General features: G+C 39.7%; 1 protein-coding gene across 1 annotated transcript in view; it reads right to left on the bottom strand.

The window, feature by feature from the left end:
• The window catches only part of FRAS1 (Fraser extracellular matrix complex subunit 1), a 692,624-nt gene that overhangs the window by 362,637 nt on the left and 309,244 nt on the right, over window positions 1–20,743 (bottom strand). The window contains exons 5-9 of the mRNA XM_073542109.1: window positions 19,122–19,281; window positions 11,352–11,488; window positions 10,618–10,701; window positions 6,836–6,937; window positions 5,741–5,932 (exon numbers count right to left, since the gene is read on the bottom strand). Of these exons, the coding sequence (XP_073398210.1) occupies window positions 5,741–5,932; window positions 6,836–6,937; window positions 10,618–10,701; window positions 11,352–11,488; window positions 19,122–19,281 (675 nt within the window). The remainder of the gene's footprint in view (window positions 1–5,740; window positions 5,933–6,835; window positions 6,938–10,617; window positions 10,702–11,351; window positions 11,489–19,121; window positions 19,282–20,743) is intronic.

Here is a 20,743-nt window from a genome sequence, read left to right as displayed (position 1 = left end):
CAGAAAAGGCGCATCTATAAGATGTGCCTTTTCTGGCACTTATCCTCTCTATTCCCATTGCCCTGTAGCGGTGGCTAATGGGTTAATATTAATGGCTTAATGTCATCTTGCAATTGGAAGGTGACATTAACCCGATTAATAATGGAGAGGTGTCAATTAGACACTTATCCATTATTAACCCTAGACTATTAAACGGATAAAAAACACACAGACATTAATGAAAAATTATTTTAATGAAATAAAGACACCTAGTTTTTGACAAGATTTATTGCTCTGGTAATCCAAAAATAAACCATCGACCTGTAACAAAAAGAAAACAAAAAAGCAAGGTCAGGTCAGAAGTGAACTGATGAGCGTGAGAAAAAAATGCAGAAACTTTCCCACGGTAATTAGTTCATCTCCGGGCACCCAGGGAGGCTGCGCAGAGATGAAATAATTAATTCTGGCAGTGGTTTACATGGGGCTGGTCGCATTAGCACCGATCCTTTGTAAACCACTTAACCCTTTCTGATGGATTGCAGCGGGGTACGTGACTGAGCAGCGGAGAGGTAAGGATATGGTTGCCTTTTTGCTTTCTTTTTGCTACAGGTTGATGGTTTATTTTTGGATTACCAGAACAATAAATCTTGTCAAAAACAAGGTGTCTTTATTTCATTAAAATAATTTTTCATTAATGTCTGTGTGTGTTTTTTAACTGTTTAATAGTCTAGGGTTAATAATGGATAAGTGTTTAATTGACACCTATCCATTATTAAATCGGCTTAATGTCACCTTCCAATTGCAAGATGACATTAAGCCATTAATATTAACCCATTAGCCACCGCTACAGGGCAATGGGAATAGAGAGGATAAGTGCCAGAAAAGGTGCATCTTATAGATGCGCCTTTTCTGGGGTGTCTGGGGGCAGATTTTTGTAGCCTGGGGGGGGGGGCAAAAACAATGGTCTCTCTCAAGGCTATTAAAATCTGACCTCACTCACCTGCTTTGCCTCTCTGGTTGCGATTTTGCCGCGGGAGCCCACGCATTTTTTTCCAAATAGTTAACCCCTTAATTTAACACCTAGACGTACCAAATTTTACACACAAACCCTAATTTAATTATTAGTCAGGGACATATAAAGAAAATACATGAAATGAAATGGTTTACTGTATTAAAACCATGTGTCATTTCATGTCGGGTTGGGGAATGATTTCACAGAAGACGGCAATTGATTTTGCGGCCATTCTGCTATGTAGAACTCTATGAAATGTAAATATATATATGTGTCTCAATGACATGTGTGTGTATATATATATATATATATATATATATATATATTCTATGTGTATATATCTATTCTTTCGTTTGGGTTTTAACCTGTCATAGGGATCCATTATATGTCCATTTTGCAAGCCTGCGAGAAAATCTCGGCATACGGATGCCATACGGATTGCATACGGAAGCTTACATGTGCAAAATATGAGACCACATCTTGATTACGGATGACATATGGAGCACTATTTAGGGAGTATTTCTCCGTATTACGCATGTAAAATACGGACCGTATTTCTCGTCGGTTAGTGTGACCCCAGCCTAATAGTCTCTCACAGACTGTCAGATTTGGTCAAAAAAGTACTACTGTTCGTGCTATTCTGATTAATTCTTATAAGTTCCCCATAAGGGATATTTTTAATAATGTGGGATGGGTGACATGATTTAGCGGTCAAAATAAAATTACTGGCAGAGGGTTTTCTATAAGGTGAAATATTAACTGTGTATAAATCCAGAAAATTTATAGAATTATTTTTAAACGGAATGAGTGAATTTTAAATTAAAATTGCTATTATTGATATGGTCGGTAAATGCGACGGCCTCCTCACGTGTATTCCCCCACACCAGGAGGAGGTCATCGATGTAGCGACCATACCAAACAATATGATTACTCTGGATGTTATTGCCATTGTAAATATAAAGCTCCTTCTATCTTGACATCATAATGTTTGCTAATGATGGAGAGAATTTAGCACCCATACTCACACCGGGTCTCTGTATAAAAACAAAAAAAACCTCACATGTCATATATTTATATTATTTTCACTCTGTCATAATGTTTGTTTCATGTGTATTTTATACATTTGTATGTTATTAGTATATGCTAATTATTTTAGTTGTTTAAGCAATCATTTATTTCCAACACATTATATAGACTTGGTGTTTCTTCTATTGAGTCAGATCATGACTAAGACTTAGGTTGAAACACGATGATCTTTCCCTTGTGTGCCAGTGCCTGACAATATGTATCTGTCATTTATTTTTTAAACTTTTCAATATAAGTTATTTTTTAGCCACCACCATCCATTGCTGGATCTTCCTTCCTTTGCTCCATAGAAACATCTGACTTAAAAGATATAAAAATACTAAAGCAATGAAGCTTTATGAACACCAACATTTGTGTCAGTCTCAAAACTTTTGGCCATAACTGTAGGCTGGCATCAATGGAATATGTAAGCCTACAGTGATCGTACAGAAGCGGTGAGAATCTCTCTCAGAAGGTTAAGCAAAGATGAGAGATGCACAAGTTGTATTTGCGAGGTTCTTGGGATTTGTAATTTCCAATATTGTGTTTCAGTTTGTGACCACTATTATGCCGAAAGCACCGGCACTGCATCGGGCACACCAGTGACAGCTCCGTTTTCAAATTCAAGATTGGAAGAGCAATAGGTACAAAGTAGTTATGATTAGTGTAGTAGCATAATTAGTAGTTATAATCCATGAAGTATTTCTTGGAAGTTTGGTCAAGTACATACTAGAAGTTTGATGCATTAATGACATATATAAATGAAAAGTACTAAGTAAGTAGTTTATTCCTACTTTAGGTGATCGAAATGGCAAATTTATGGTCAGAGGAGTCAACTGGATTGATGGCAAGTGGAAAACCAGACAGTCACTAACTCATTATTGCATTGTGATGCTATAATCCACTGTATGCAAAAGGTTTGCTACCTAATGGCCAATTAACTAAGAAACTTTTACGTATAGTATAGACTATGTGTCATGCAAACGTGTAAGCATCAACTCATGAGGCTTTATAAAAGGAATGAAAATAGATTAGTAAAAAAAAAAAGATTAAAGCGATTAAACGTTTTATGAAGGAGGACATTGAACAGACACAGTAGATGTTAATGTGCAGGCTACAATTAACTCTCTCTGTGGCATATGAGTGGGATGTAGAATTAGATAATGGAAGACAGTAAGATGGACTTTGAATGCAAGATGCCTTCATTATTTTCCACCAAAAGAATGTTTGTAGGATGATAAGAAAAAATTCTGCAACCATAAATACTCATATCTTCCCATTACCATGGCAGTTGACTATACACAATATATGAGAAAATAACTCTGCATATGTTTCTCACTCCCATTACTATATAAACATTCATGCCATTACAAAAGGTTTTCCAGGAAGGACTTTATTATGCAAAGTGTAGCTTACAAGCCAGACACTGAGAATTTACAGCTCTAAGTGTATGCATTACTTGGTTCCTGGCAGAACCCATTATATTGGAAGTAAAAATAAACTTTGTGTATACAGTGGCTACCTTCTTAATCCAGCCATCTGTAACAACTTTTAGTCTCTTATCATATACATATCATATATCAGTGGCAGAGACAAACAGAAGAGGGCTACTGTGAAAGAACAGTATATGGGCATTTGCAGTCCAATAATGTATCACTAACAAAAGCCACTCGCTTTGGGAGGTAGAAGTTGCTCCCTTACTTCCTGGGCCCCAGTGCGGCTGTACAGGCTGAACTAATAGTGTGTTCACACCTGTCATACAGTTATGGTCAAAAGTGCTCCCAGAACATTATAGCAATTACATACACGTTTCATAAACATATGTTTATTTTCTTTGTGTGTATTAGAGCAACACAGAAAACACAGAAAAAAAGGCAAATTGGGCAAAGCCACTTCACACAAAACCCCCAAAATGAGCAGGACAAAATTGTTGGCACCTTTCCAACATTGTGGGTAAACAACTTGGTTTCAAGAATGTGATGCTCGTTCAAACTCACCTGTGGCAAGTAACAGGTGTGTGTAATATAAAAATCACACGTGAAACCAGATAAAAATGGGAGATATTGACTCAATCTTTGCATAGTTTGTCTGTGTGTGTGCCACACTAAGCATGGAGTAGAGAAAGAGGAGATGAGAACCGTCTGAGGACTTGAGAACCAAAGTTGGTAAAAAATATCAATAATCTGAATGTTACAAGTCCATCTCCAGAGATCTTGATGTTCCTTTTTTTATGGTATGCAACATAATCAAGATGTTTACAAATTTTCTGGGGTGGCTGAGACCTAATGGTTTTAGTCTGGGGTGCCAGTATCCATGGCCCCTTTCTAGGTTATTAACATCAGCCCGCAGCTGTCTACCTAGCCTTTGCTGATTATTGATTATAGGGGGACCCTACGTCATTTTATTGGTGGTCCCCCATTTTAATAGCCAGTAAAGACTAAGTATACAGATGTGAGCAGATATCAATAGACTGGGAAGCTTCATGGGTATTACCTCCTGTTCAGGTTATAAACATCTTCCCCCGGCTGTCGGTTTTGCCTCTGCTGTTTAAGAAAATTATGCGGGAACCCACGTCTTTTATTCATAAAAATAATCTTTTAATAATTAAATACATGTACAGTGAGCTGCACACACATTGTACTAATTGTACATGTCACTAACATCTATATATCTATCTATTCCATGTGTATATACTGTATGCAATCTACCTCTTCTATTCTGTCGGGTCCTGCTGTGATTTTACAGTACATGGCTACTGAACTGCAGGCATTTCTTCTATCATCTACTTTACAATACTTTAGTGGCAACGCAATTATTTTCCTGCACTTTTACCAAATTTTACCAACTTTTTACGATTTTAAGAAAAATGCTCGTGTTTCCGATCTCGAATCCAAAGGTACCAAATTTATGCCGAACGTATGTTAGGCAATGGTTTTCCAAACACATTCTCTCATCTCTATTAATTATCCAACATCCTTCCTTCCCATGATACTCCCTGCCACACTTTCGCTTAACATAATTCTGATGTTCTTAAAAGTCTATGAACTTATGTGAGATTTTAATACAATGCTATTTTTGTAATCTACATAATAAATTTCCTATTATTACCAACATCTACCTTGGAAGTGCTAACTTTCTCCCATCTAGCACCAAAGAAGGGTGCTAAATATGTCTTTAATTCATGTTCTTGATAACCTTCTAAACAGAACATTCAAATGACTCCAGGCAAAATCTAAAATACTTACAACCAAGTGGACTATGAATATATCATGTATCTTTACACATGTAACCATAACTATCAGGAGCTTGCCCGGACCATCGTCATAAATAGCAGATCATTCTTGACAGCTGGACGGAAGTCAGTATTTTCGGCCTTGAACAAAATCTATCTTGGAAGGTTGTTCCAAGGGTCAGTGTTCTTCTTTAGAATGATAGATAAGGAAAGCTATGCATGGTGAGATGAAGAGTTAGCATTAGCTGCATATTTAAGTGGAGTTTTAGGGATCAGCTAAGTAGTCTTACATAAGTTACTAAGACAACATTTACCAAGTGTCAGGAAACTATGCTAGATATGCACTATATTTATACATACAGCTTTGTAACTGGTACATTGAGATTTTTTTTGATAAAGCAAGGGTAGAGATTCTTCACCCCAATTAGTGAACGCCATTAGCAAAATCTTACCCATGAGCACTCTACTTGGGAACACTGTGTTGGATGGCACAATACTTTCCCTCTGTCACACAAGCAGAATTCACAATGACTTCCATTCCACAGCTCTCCATGGTACTTAATGGATCCATTGACCATACAGCTGCCTTTAGTGGACACACATTCTTCACAACACTGTGAAGAGCGCCTCATTTTGCTCTGACCCTACAAACAAAAGAAAGTGTTCAGTCATTATTGTAACCATTGCCATCTCTTTGATTTCTCCAACGCAAATTTCTCTCGGTTGATTTTTTAACAAAGTATTTTAGGTTAAATTAGTTTCATGCAGATATGCTTGATGGTGAGAAGTTTCATGTTAATACTCATGACAGCAGATGACAGAGCTACAGACAGTGACTGACATCCGGTAGAAAAATACAAATTGCGCCTTAATTTTATGTCTGCTTATGACTTTGCACAAGTTCTCTATAACTGATAAAGCCAAATCCAGGTCCAGTAAATAGTGCACGCGTTGTTGATGGTGTTGAGGGTACTGGTACGATGAATCTCTCCTAAAGTTTTAGTGGAAGCAACATCAGGAAAATCAAATAACCCATATCTACTTTCCAGTCACATCAGTAGTGCATTGCGACCCACAAAACCGGTATTCTGTCTCCAGAAATCTGAGAAGAGTTACTGTAATGTCGATTTACATTTTTTACGCTTTCCATTGACAGAATTGCACTGATCCAATGGTGTGTGCACTTTGTGGACAGGACTATTGGAACTGGTGCTGGAAATATATTTCCTCCATAACTGATCCTATTAAGGTTCATTCCCACAACTCCTTTGTGTATGGAGTCGTAATAAGATTTATTCAGAGATGTACTAGTTCTTGGTTATATGCATAATTGTCAAAAGCCAAACATTGGACTATTTCCATGTACAGAGGTATTCTTTCCAAGAAAAAATACCAAATATACACAAATCTTCACTTCCAAAAAATGTACGGAATCTGAAGAAAATGCCATCCTGATCATTAACCTGTCATCTTGCTCCCATTGTCGTACTACGTGCCATATAATAGCGACACAGCCGATTAGGACTACTCAACAAATGTAACATTACCTTGTCACAGGACAGTGATGGACAAGTCTTTGTATGGCACTTTACTTCACCTCTCTCACAAATACAGGAGGTACATGGATTTTTCTTCCACTGTGAACCATGCTAAATGAACAGAAGATGGATATATTACTATGTGATTATGGTACCTCTATTTTGCACAAATGACACCAACAAACTACACACAATACAGAATGACTAGTCCAACGTACAATACTAAATTAACCAGTCATGGATTGCCAACTAAAATAAAAGTACGGTAATGTATATTAGAAAGTGTTCTGTAAGAAACTACAATGTGAGTCCATTAAAACTATTTTAGAGAAATGTTATCTTAATTTTCTACTGTTTTAAAATACCACAAGCCCTACTGTGCACATGGTGGGCCATTTATATGGATACACCTAAATAAAATGGGAATGGTTGGTGATATCAACTTCCTGTTTGTGGCACATTAGTATATGGGAGGGGGAAAACTTTTCAAGATGGGTGGTGATCATGGCGGCCATTTTGAAGTCAGCCATTTTGGATCCAACTTTATTTTTTCCAATGGGAAGAGGGTCATGTGACATCAAGCTTATTGAGAATTTCACAAGAAAAACAATGGTGTGCTTGGCTTTAACTTAACTTTATTCTTTCATGAGTTATTTACAAGTTTCTCTTTGTTTACAGCCATTGACATGTCGCAGAGGTTAATACGTGAGGAGCGGATAGAAATTGTGTTGATGTCTGGTGAACGTAGTACCCGGGTCATTGCAGCAGATTTCAATGCAAGACACCCATCGCAAGAAAACTGTCACCATTCCCATTTTATTTAGGTGTATCCATATAAATGGCCCACCCAAAAAAGTTTGTGTAAACCGAGGGTCCAGTTGCAATTTTTGTTTTGCCCATTCTGCAAATTCAGAGCGCCGATCTGAGTCACCAACCATTCCCATTTTATTTAAGTGTATCCATCTAAATGGCTCACCCTGTATATATATAATTACACACAGACAAAATTGCTGCCTTAAATTAAGAAAAACTCACAATGGTGACTGAACTTAAAAATGACAATAGTAATTTTCAATTTTAATTTATATAACATCAACTAATGAGAGTCAGACATTGCTTTTGAATTTTTGGTTCAATAGAAAAAAAAATAAATACAAAACAAGCTTATGAAAATGGCCTGGACAAAAATTATGGTACCCCTAAAAAAGAATGAAAATAATTTGATCCTAAAGACTTGTTAAACTGAGATGTGTTCTGTAATTAGCATCACAGGTGTCTACAAACTTGTAGTCAGTTAGTTTGCCTATATAAAGGTTGAAAAGTAGTCATTGTGCTGTTTGGTATCATGGGGTGTACCACACTGAGTATTAACTGAATATGAACCAATTTTGTCCGTGCGTGTATATAAACACACATTAATCTGTTTCTGAGAACCAAATGTATACAAAACCTCCCCAAAGTAATATTTCTTGTTAAAGGGATATTCCCAAATGTTAAAGTTATGCTCTATAAGATATTTTCCAACCACTAGGACCCACACTGATCAAGAGAACTGAAGAGTGCAAAGTGAATGGAGAAGAGGTCGATCATGGGCACTGCCGCTCCAGTCACTCTTATAGGAGTGCTTGGCTATCTCTGGCATTAAGAATGAATGGAGCAGCAGTGCGCACAATCAACCACTGCTCCATTCACATGGAGCTCTCCAGAGCCCCGATTCAAGGGATCAATGGGGGCACCAGTAATCTATCGTCCAATGATCGGAAATATGTATCCTGTTCCATGGATAGGTGATAAATGTTAAACTTTATAATAGCAATTGATAATACCCTTTTAATATACAGTATAGTAACAAAACTGGAGTCCCTGAAATAAATTTTAAAAAAATAACCCCACAATACTAAAAGACAGCATTTTTACTTATTTTGGTTAGTTATTATGCCGCCGTAAAATAAAATATTTAGTCTTACTTTTTTAACTTTGCTCCAGTGAGCTGTATCTAACAGCAAAGTGTACACATGAATGTAGAACAAAAATATATTAAATACTTTCCATGGGGAGGAACCAGCAGGACATATAACCTTTATCAGCAATTTAGGCCCAAGCCTTTGAAGATGTAAGGGCACTATGATTACCACACTCCCACACTGCATTCCTAACTATATAACTGCAGCTTGCCAGGGAAAGCGCCAGCTTTTCAAAGGGCTATCCCACTTGGCTAACCTCAAAACAGCAATATTTCTAATCATTATTTTTGTAAATTAAGGATGACAGAATAGGAATGCTTTGTCCCAGTTATGAATTTAATTGATTGGTCTATAAATCACACACAAACACAGAAGCTGCCAAAATCCAATTAGGGGCTGAAAATAGACTCAAATATTGTCTTTGGGGAAACAAGGACTCAAAGTTTTCTGGTTAAAAAATAGCTGATTAGTATTTAGTTTGGTTCTTTTGGGATGAAGTATACAATTTAAATAGTCACTATAAATGGATAGAGTTATATACATTGTGTCCGTAAAGTCATGGTGCACTTTTGACCAGTCACAGGAAAGCAACAAAGAACGATAGAAATGTGAAATCTGCTCCAAATAAAAGCAAAACCCTCCCATTTTCTGTAGGATGATGTGGCAGCATGTGCACATACGCAGATGATGACGACATAACATCGAAAACAGAGAATCACAGACGTTATTCACTCTGTTACACCAGACGTCCTTACCTGTTTGTGGCAAGAACGTCACTATCATTTGGATGTGTGTAGGGCAACAAATGGAGCCCACATCGAGCTGCACTGGTATGAAGAGAGTTTTTCTTTTATTTGGAGCAGATTTCACATTTCTATCGTCTTTTGTTGCTTTCCAGTGACTGGTGAAAAGCGCACCATGACTTTACGGACACACTGTATATTGTAGGGGTTCACTTCTCTGGTAGTAATTAATACTGAGGTAGTATTCACACAGCCATTGCAGTTTTAGTCCAAACACATGCAGTTCTTATTACTTTCCACAGGTAGCACAGAACCAAATTAAACTCAAACATAAATCTCTAACCTTGTCCAGGTGCTAACTCAACAGAACAGACCCTGGCTACTCATACACGACTGAGCTAGCCCCCAGCTCGGTCACACAAAAAAGCTATTGTCCATAGCAACCGGCGATACTTGAGGTTCTCTGCTCGTAGCCTGTGCAGACTCTTCTCAGAGAGGAGGGATTCTGGCTTTCCAACACTTTCCAGCTGCTAGACACATTCAATTTGGTGCCATGGTCTGTGCATTCACCTCAAAACACATTTGCCTCTGCTACATCCAGCATAATGACTGTCTCATCAGTCATTTCATTCAGAGAGAGACCCTGACACGTCTCTCTCAACTACAGCTCACATCTTGGCTGGTCAATCACCAGTAGCACACTCAACTCAGCTCAACATCCAGCAGACTGACAGTTCCTCAAGAGAATGTCACTCTACCTGGTTCTTAGCAAAACCCTACAGATATATCTAATCAAGACCTGGAGTGCTAAGACTTAACCCTCACCTACCTGGCCTTGTTGTAATAAATAATCCACAGGCATTCAATATTTCCTTATAGTCATAAATAAAGCTGACCAAACACACAAGCACGTTTAATTTGCAGTTGAGTGTTGATCAGACTCTGTCTTAGTCAAATTTTACATTACTTCTCAGACAAACAGATGATAGCATAATAAGAAAAAATATTTTAATTTGGAAAAGGGCTGACAGAGATATCAGGTTTCTCTATAAGAAAATGAAAAAGTAACGCACAAATTAATTACCTCATATGTCTTTCCAGATACAGCACATGACTTTGGAAGGCACTCAGGACAACACTTTCCAGGAACGACAGCCAAAATTTCATCCTAAAATATAATTATGTTGAATATTTACCTGTCAATTATAAAAAGGAAGAAATGCAGACAAAAACACTTTATTCAATGAGTGTGTGACTATCAGACCTGTGCCGACAAGTCTAGAGTGACATATTTCCTTTACTATACACTTGTTGTGAGGCTTAGCAAATTCCAAACACCTCCTGTCATCCGCTGTAATGAAGACATACAACACACACACATGATACATTGGAGTTTGCAATATATATCATCTAAAATGTAGTGGAAAGTTAGTTGAAATGATTCAATTGCAGAATTTGGACTACTAATATACTGCCGTTCTCAGCTGGGATGGACCTCTGGTATCCATTAAAAGTAATTTATGAATTTAAGGTATACCCTGTAACACCTCGCTTTCAATGACGAGGCAACAAAACCCAAGAGTGATGAGAAAGGCTGTTTGTGGAAGATCCCAGCAGAGAGACTGTATAATCCCTACAAACTGGTAAAACTTTCTCCACTGAAGCGTGAAAAAACTCTGCCTCGCTGTTTTACACGGCGTAGGCTAGCTGTCAAGCCATAGCCTGAGGAGCTCATCGATGTGAACATGGGAACGTGCATTATGCATGAAGCATGGCTTGAACAGTCAGTGATTTCTTTTCTCCTGCCAGACTTATTACCTTATCACATAGTAAAGGAAGACAATCAGCTGTTAGGCACTGCGTCACCCCATTCTTGCATGTACATCTTGAACACTGTCCCAACCTCCATTCCTCTCCATCCTTTAGAATAAGGCCATCATCCAGAGAGCAGGATTCTAGCACACATATAAAGATACAGTAATATGATATTTTTATTGGGTCATATGAATCCAAAGTGAGCTGTCAACTTCACAGTGCCATAGTTACACAAAGGCAAATAACACAGCACAGTTCAGGTTTATGTGGCTAGCATAATATAAACGATATCTAAACAGGTGGAACACATCTCTGCTCACATCTAGCCATACATAATACACAAACGTTATAGTGATATAACCCAGCTGTAAGGTGCATGGTTTATCATTCATTGCTTAATGCCATTCAAGAATTCGGGACCAGGCAAACCGTCCATTACTAGTGACTTAATGATCCTTCAGTCTACACACTTTGAGCCCGATTCATCATTTTCTTTGGCTATTTTTTCCTTCTTTAAACCACATTTCTTTTTTGTCTTATGGCATTTGCACCTACTTCAAAATGGCATGCATGGTTCATGAATTTTGAGAAAAAAAAATGCTCTTTAATTTTGTTTTTAACACATTTTGCAACTTTTAAAGGGAACCTGTCAGCAGGATTGTGCACAGTAACTTACAGACACTGTCAGGTCGGCGCCGTTAAACTGATTATAATGATACCTTGGGTTGATGAAATCCGTCTTGTGGTTGTTGTTTAATCTTTATTTTCAATATTGTGTTGATGAGATTCTCGTGCCCTAAGGCTGTGTGCACAAGCTGCAGATTTAGGTGCGGATTTACCTGCGGATTGCTCTGCGGTTTTGCCCTGCGGTTTTTCATCTCCTCAATGGAGGAGATGGCAAACCGCAGCGGAATCCGCAGAAAGAATTGACATGTCAATTCTTTCTGCGGATTGAAAACCACAGATAATCCGCGCGGAAAATTCCGCACCATCTGCACTGCGGTTTTTGATTCCCATAGGGAATCATGGTACTGTACACCGCAGCAAAAACTGCTGCGGACCCACAGCGGCCAAAACCGCTGCGGAACGGCAGCAAAATCCGCAGCGTGTGCACACACCCTAAGGCGGGGTTGGTGTATGTGGTGCTCTGATTATATATTCATAATGCAGACTGCTGACAGGTCACTGATCCTTCACTGACCTGCCCCCTAATTTACATAATGAATATCTATATATACTCAAAAAAAAAACCCTTCTGCAGGCAGGTGCCGGCTGTGACACCTGCTCTGCAGCAAAATCACATGTTTTGTGTGCTAATAATATATTTTATTCAGGTTATTCAGCTATAGGGGGAAAAAAAAATCAACTTGAAAATGGCGCCCGCTGTGCCTGCACAATAGCTGCTATTGGTGTGCAGCTATGATCCGATAGGTGCTACTGCGCATGCGCCATCTTACTGGAAAAGAAGAAAAAAATTCCTCCTCCAAGATGGCGCCGCCCTTGGCTGCGCAGTAGCAGCTATCGGATCACAGCTACACACCAATAGCAGCTATTGCGCAGGCGCGGCGAGTGCCATTTTTAAATAGATTTTTTTTCCGCTCTAGCTGAATAACCTGAATAAACTGTATTATTGGCACACAAAACATGCAATTTTGCTGCAGAGCAGATGCCACGGCCAGCACCTGCCTGCATTTTTTTTTTTTAAAGTATATACAGATATTCATTATGCAAACTAGGCGGCAGGTCAGTGAGGGATCAGCGACCTGTCAGCAGTCTACATTATGAATATCTAATCAGAGCACCACATACACCAATGCCGCCTTAGGGCACGAGAATCTCATCAACACAAAACTGAAAATAAAGATTAAGAAACAACAAGACGGATTTCATCAACCAAGGGATCATTTTATTCAGTATTACGGCGATGACCTGACACTGTGTGTAGGTTACTGTGCACAAAAAAAAATATTAATAACTGCCTGCATGATTTCAATATATCCATCAGCTATACACCTGAGGTCAAGCGAATGTAATTTTTGGCCTTTATCAGGCTGGTGTGAATTGGTATTCTTTTCATTTTGCTGAGAAGATCAGCCTTGTTAACTACACTATTCTATCAAGAGTCATCCTGTGGGATATAATTTTTCTATGGGAACCTATAGGTGGCAAATATACCTATACTGTAACAGTGGGAAACACTTATGACATATAGCTCCAATTTCACGGCTATTTCTTTGGTTCCCTAAAAAACTGTGTATGCAGGCATCAGGTAATGAATTCAATTGGCAACGAGGACTGATGAACAGTAAGAGAACAACACTGCAGAAATTTAAAGAAAATGTTAGCAGGATTTCACACCCCAAATGTACATGTGCATGTAGCTATTTCAAAGAAATAACAAAAACATTTAAATAGACAGGCCATTCCCCCACTACTGAGAAACCAGCATTTAAAATTCATATGCAAATGAGGCTGTAGATCTGACACCTCTGTCACTCCAGGTCTATTCCCCGTGCAGCACCACCTCCTCCTGCTTGACTGATGGCTCCTTTGACTTAAAAGGGGTATTCCCATCTCAAAGATCCTATCCCAATATATAGTACATGTAATAATAATATTAGCAAAAACCTCCAATTAGAAATGTAGTTCTTCTGATTCATTATGCCTCTTTCCTCATGTGCAGGCATAGCAGTAGCTTAGTTATATCCATGCTTACGACAATTGATATAGTGACAGTTAGTTAGTTGATAATGGTCATAACCATAGATCCTTAATGTCCTGCAATGCCTGCACATGAGGAAAGAGATATAGCAAATCAGAAAAACTATGCTACATATCTAATTGGAGGTATTTGCTAATATTATTACACCTACTATATATTAGGATAGGATCTTGGAGACGGGAATGCCCCTTTAAGCTACAAAGCATAGCAGCGGTCGCTCAGGCAGGAGGAGGAGGCATTAATCAAGGAATAGAGCTGGAGTGACAGAGGCTTCAGATCTACAGCCTAATTTGCATACCAATTAAAATGCTGATTTCTCAAAAATGGTAGACCTGACTTGCCATATAAAGGTATTGCTGGACTTGTCTTTGAAAGAGCTCCATGCACATATAAATGGTGAGTGAAATCTTGCTGACAGGGTCCCTTTAATATGATATACAAATTTTGACGTGATGGTGTGCCCACATTTACTGTATTAGGAAATGCGAAGGCTTGCCCCGCTCTCGTAGTACCCAAAGCCAATTGTAAACATAATTAGCCGCTGTGGGATTTTAGACTAGTTATACAAACATTTTATTCTTCAGTCTCCTCCTTCATAAAAAAGTCAAATAAGATCCATAAAGACAAACCTATGTTTAAATCACTCTCTTAATAGGTCTGGTTCTCGCACTATTTTCCAACTGTGACTAATTGACATCCACTCAAACAATACACCACAGGTACACCATACTGTAATGAAGCTTTGATTAGAAACACCAGAAGTAAAGCATGTTAGGCCCCATCAATTTAATACTGTGCTTCCTTGTTGATAGTGAATGCCACTAAATGGCATCAAACTAAGTGTACTTAATTGGATTCAAGGTCTCATTTGAACAATTGAGATCTTTTCCTTTGTCACTAATTAGACAGTGCTGTCAATGTAAATGGCAGAGATGATCAGATAAGTGAGGTGACAAAATAAATGAACAAAAATAAAACATTTCAATTAGTATTTGCTACTTAGCATTCTCAGGACATATAAGGATCTCAGCCACATAAAGATTTCAATAAGGATTTCCATTCCTACAGGCTCCACAAAATTGGCCAGTTACCAGAGGATGGAAATTATGCGGGTATACTTGGCGGTCGCTGGTTTTATTAGGAATAATGGTAGGATTACCTAACTGGTTTATGGATCAGTATCTAAACTGACACTCAATTAATAGAAAGAGTCAGCTGAATTTTAAATTACGGTATTTTTCGGACTATAAGACGCACTTTTTTCCACCAAAATTTTTGGGAAAAATGGAGGTGCGTCTTATAGTCAGAATGTACAGTACTTACACTTAGCGTGGTTGCAGCAAGAGTTGGGCGATTCTTCCAGTGGTCCTGGTCCGATGCTGCAGGGCGATGATGGTGCAGCTGGTGCGGCGGTGCTCATTGGTGCCAGTGCTCGGTAGTGCCGGGAGCTCCGGCGACATTTTCTGAAAGCCCAAAGCCCTGCACTTCCATTGCCTTGATGCTGTGGCCTCCGAGAAAATGGCTGTCGGAGGCGGCGCATGCACAGATTGAGATCTCGGCTCTAAGATCTCGTTACAGAGATCTCAGTCTACGCATGCGCCGTCTCCGGCAGCCGTTTTCCCAGAGGCCACAGCATCGAGGCAATAGAAGTGTGGGGCTCCAGGCTTTCAGCCGCACCATCATCGCCCTGCAGCATCGGACATCAGAAAATGTCCCCGGAGCCCTTGGCACTACCGAGCACTGCCTCACCATCATCGGACATCAGAAAATGTCCCCGGAACTCCCAACACCACCGAGCACCGCCGAACCTGCCGCACCATGCTGGGATGGGAGCGAGATCATCGCCCCGTAGCGTCGGACCACCGAAAGAATCGCCCGACTCCTGCTGCCACCAGCACTGCCAATCCCCCCCTACTGGTAAGCTGAATTCGGGACTGTAAGACAGACCCCCTTTTGACGCATTAATTTTTTCCCCCATTTTCCTTCTGAAAATTTGGGGTGTGTCTTATGGTCCGATGCGTCTTATACCGAAAAATACGGAATGTAAAATCCCCCTTGGGGACTGTGACTCTAATCACTACTCATGGACTAGCCGTGAGGCAGAGGGGTCAAGAGGTCCAAGGTCATAAGCCAGGAAGGTACATCATAAACAGAAAGAAGAGACAAAGGCGTAGTCAGGTAACGTTCTGAGGTCACAATACCAGTAGGATAACGGATCAGATCAGAAGGGGTTAATCAGACAGATGGTCAGAATAAGGTCCAAGGTCAGGCAACAAAAAGTTCTACAAAGAGAATGCAAGGCACAGAGAGACAAACCATACAGTAGCTGAATGTACATCTGGCAGAAGTCCGAGTAACAGCCCAGTTAAGTAGCCTGGCAATTACATGGGATAATGAATGCCTGGAGAAAGCCAGCGCCTCCCAGTCCCAGATTGGACGGCCGAGCTGTCAATTAAAACACTGACATCTCAGCACGCCCCTGCACCAGTCTGGACAACTGAGCTGAACACTACTGCATCCCAGACACACAGGGGAGGAACCGTAACAGGAACATTCAGCATCTCTCCAGGCTTCACAGATATCCAGCTTTATTTTATTACAATATGCAGTTTTCTAGGCAGGCAAGTAAATATCAGACAACAACACAAAATCATACCCAGCAGCTACACCATAAAATAGGTTCTACTTGTTACCATGTATAACAACAGAAAAAGATTATTTACCAGCACATACCGTATTAAAATATGTAGCAAGCTAGGATGCGGATTACAAATGTGTATTGAATGACAGCCTAGGATATTACTATACACGTACATTAAATGTAATCCAGCAAAGAATTTATATTGACTTCATGTTACTACTGTTCAGAGAGTCTAACCAGAGGACTTGCCATTTACCTGGTGGAAACGCCACAATCCTCCTAAATCTGTTATTTTTATTTTTTATTATTATTGCTCGTGCACCTCAACAACTCTGAGATATGGCTCTCACATTCCATGTATAGAAATCCAGTCTTGTTACCCAAAGGGTTGGGATCCTCAACTCTTCTATGTAGCCTCTTCATGAGTACCATAGACCCCATAGCTAACAAGACTAGATTTAGTATATATAGGGAAGAGTGGGCCATATCACTGTAATGGAAAGGGCACAGTAACAAAAGTCTTATCCAGGAGAAAAGAGCTAGTTACATAAATCAAATCTGCTTGAATAGAATTTGCCTTGAATTTTCTAAAAATTCAAATTCTCGAGAATTCAATTTTTTTTGGAAATTTTCTTCATGGGAATTAGGGAAAACTATCGCCATGTGACAAAACGTAGTGGGCCAAATGGCAAAAAAGAATGAAAAATATACCCTTATCACCCGTCCTGCCGCAGCCTGTTTTCTGGTGCTTAGCGCCTCCTCTCGAATCTTCTTCTGTGATCTTCACTGAACACTGGGCCTCAAATGTTCTGACACACGACCCCAGAAGCCTAGTCAGCTCCTCAGGGAGCACAAGTCGTGATATCAAAATGTGTGTAATGATGTCTGAGGCCTACTTGGCATCAGAGGAACTGTTGCTGACTGAAAATTAGTGAAGAATATGCGAGAGGCTGCATGGATCAACAAGCGGTGAGCCGCGGCGGCGGGACAGGTAAGCGGGGAGGTGAGGATTCTTTTTTTTTCTTCCCACCATATTTATTATGCTTTGGGGTCAGAGCATAATAAGGAACATTTGATTTGCATCCAATAAAATTTGAGCAATTTGTCAAATTCAAATCTTGATAGATTCACTCATCTCTAGCATGCATTAAGAGCAGATGAAACCATTACAAATTATTGGTAAGTGACCGGTCCCCTTTATAACGGGAACTTCGGGCAGCATGAATCAGTGTTTGCAGCCAGGTATATTTTTCTCTCAAACGCTCCGATGTTTCAGAGAAAACAAAGTTTAAGATCACATCTCTCCGCACTACTCTAATCGACTGATATGTCTCTCCAGTGTGTGTACATAGGGAGAGACCTATCAATTGGAGCGATGAACACAGAAGCGATCTTTAAATTCAGGGCTGTGGAGTCGGTAAGCCAAACCTCTGACTCCAACTCCTCAATTTCCATGACACCGACTCTGACTCCATGACTCCAACTCCACAGCCCTGTTTAAACTATGTTTTGTGAATCACCGGAGTGTATCAGAGAAAATCATATCTGGGTGAAATTGTGCAGCCAGACTCTAATTAATGCTGCCAGTGGTTTTGGTCAGTATAAATTGACTAGAAGGTTCCTTTACAATATGTAGAACAAATAAAAATCCCCAGCTTGGAAAACTGATTTGTCAACTATTTTATGATTTTTCAATAATTTATCAAATTAGTTTCTTCATTCAGGATAAGCAAACAAGAAATGTTTACCATTTTAATGCCATAGATGGAACAATTACTGTCAGTGATCAGGACTTTAAAGACAAATATTACAATGTTAATCACAACTATAATTTGTATCTTCGCTGTACCACAAAGAACGGTTTAAAAATCATCAGACCTGCTACAATATTTTTCTTATTGTCGATTCTACAATCAGTGTTTTATGAACTACTGGGAAAATCAATCTCATCTCTTCAGATATCTGACCAGGCGTGTTTCTTTACTCAGAAAAGAAAAATATAGAGAAAAGCCCAGATTTAATCTTTAAAATGAGAAACAACCAAAAATAGGAACATAAGGGCAGAGTCTGGCCCAAACAAACGTCTGTGTATAATTTTGTTGCGTTTTTTTTATACACAGAATTTGAAAAGTCAATCCACACTTTCATGAGATACCAGGAACGAGCTCATCTACACAACAGACAATACGATATTATGTTGGTAATAACACTTATAGGCACTAACCCAATCATTGTCAGTAATAGTACATAGCTGTACATATCCACCACTATGTTAACAAGTTGTTTGAAGTATTACCCCAGTGTTATCCAATAAAACATCCTTATATAATGATAGACACCATCTCTGATTGCCATGTCCTTGGAGAAGGATATACCTTACTAAATACAGAAATAACACATTGGCACTCACCTCCTGTTCCCACACACTTTGGGCAGCATTCTCCAGGAGCTACAGTCTCTATTTCTCCTGCTCTGCAGCTTGTCCTAGGACAGGGCTTTGAGGCACACATCACCTTTCCATGCATACAGGTGCACATAATGCATTTGGATGGAGCCCATTGTGTACTATGCTGTAATTAAAAAAAATAAGGCGGTTTACTTGTGAAAATATAATTACTGTCCAGTTGTACTAAATTGCTAGCATTATTTTTCCCACTTCAGATTCTAATGGAACCTATTATGCACAAGCAAAAACAATTGTTAATAGTTTCGGAAAAAATGTTAAAGAGTGTGAAGGATGACACATATTTCCCACTATTGCCACCAATATGTGAAGGATGGCACCGGAAAGTTCACATATATCCAGCCGCTGCCACCAATATGTGATAAAGAACCGTATCGCGCATCCTCATCTGACATCACTAAATATGTCAAGGGGTCACGGGGAACGGTCTACCCACTTGCACCGTAAAGTTACGCTCCCCCTAGGGAAACGCAAAGTCAGTAGGCACAGTTTTAAACAGACATTTCCCTGTCCACACGGGCACAGGATGCCACGGGGAGTGAGATAGGATGGCCCATGCAGCCCCTGGTGTGGCACAACACTCGCTCACAATCCTGACAGGCTGAGAGACCCCTTTCACTAGTATCAGTGAAACAGAGCCTTGCCAGCTGAGCATGACTGCCACCAGCTCCTCGTTAGATATAAGGCCTGTCCGTTAACTGGATTATATCAGGCCACAAACCAGCCTCGGTAGCATGTGAAGTTAAACTTAGAACACGGACGTGTGGGTTCACGAATCGAGATAAAAGAGCAATCCACGGTTAATTTAGATATTTAATGGCCTTAAGGGCACACTGGAAAAAATATTATATACACAATGGATATACATATACAATGGCCCGATATGCAAATACAGGTGGTAGCAAAATAAGCATAAGCAAATGAAAGAAGTCAGATACCAGCTTAATTTTCAGCCTTGGTGCAGGCAACTACATGGGGACGTGTGGGGGTGCTAGCTGTTTCCAGCTTCTTCCAACACGATACACGGCCTCACACAATCACTTAACCACTTGGTCGGTCACTACCTATCCCACCGCGGTTTTGCCATCGGTTTTGACGCATCGGATTCTGCCAGTCCTCTACTACTCTTGGAGACCAAACACTGCTATGCTACCTGGCTTCTACTAGCCATTCTACGCATCTCCCCTCCCTGGTGTGCTAGAACAGACTGGGACCACAGCAAACATTCGGCCTATTCCTGGTATCTTGAAAATGTAACCGTTATACAACCAAGAAGAACAATAAGTCCATACCTCCTTATCAAACTACAGCTCCCATCTGTCTGGCTGAATTCTTTCAAGCAGTTAAATAGCTTGGGCTCCCTGCAGGGATCCCTCCCAGGAAGGTCTTGATACCTGCTAAGCAGCTGTAGGTTTGAGCTTTTCCACTTGGAGCTATTGAATCTGGACCACCTGCTAAGCCAGATGTCCTGTCTCAGCTTCACACAGAAGGGAGGGGTGGTCCATAATCGCAGACCGGATATGATACAGTTGATTGGCATGAAATTATACCCCTATATTCATCACAAA

This window comes from Dendrobates tinctorius, unplaced genomic scaffold (genome assembly GCF_039654945.1).
Source record: "Dendrobates tinctorius isolate UK_male_01 unplaced genomic scaffold, ASM3965494v1 ptg000011l, whole genome shotgun sequence".
In the NCBI taxonomy this organism is placed as follows: domain Eukaryota; kingdom Metazoa; phylum Chordata; class Amphibia; order Anura; family Dendrobatidae; genus Dendrobates; species Dendrobates tinctorius.
This window is presented reverse-complemented; position numbering and strand designations above follow the sequence as displayed.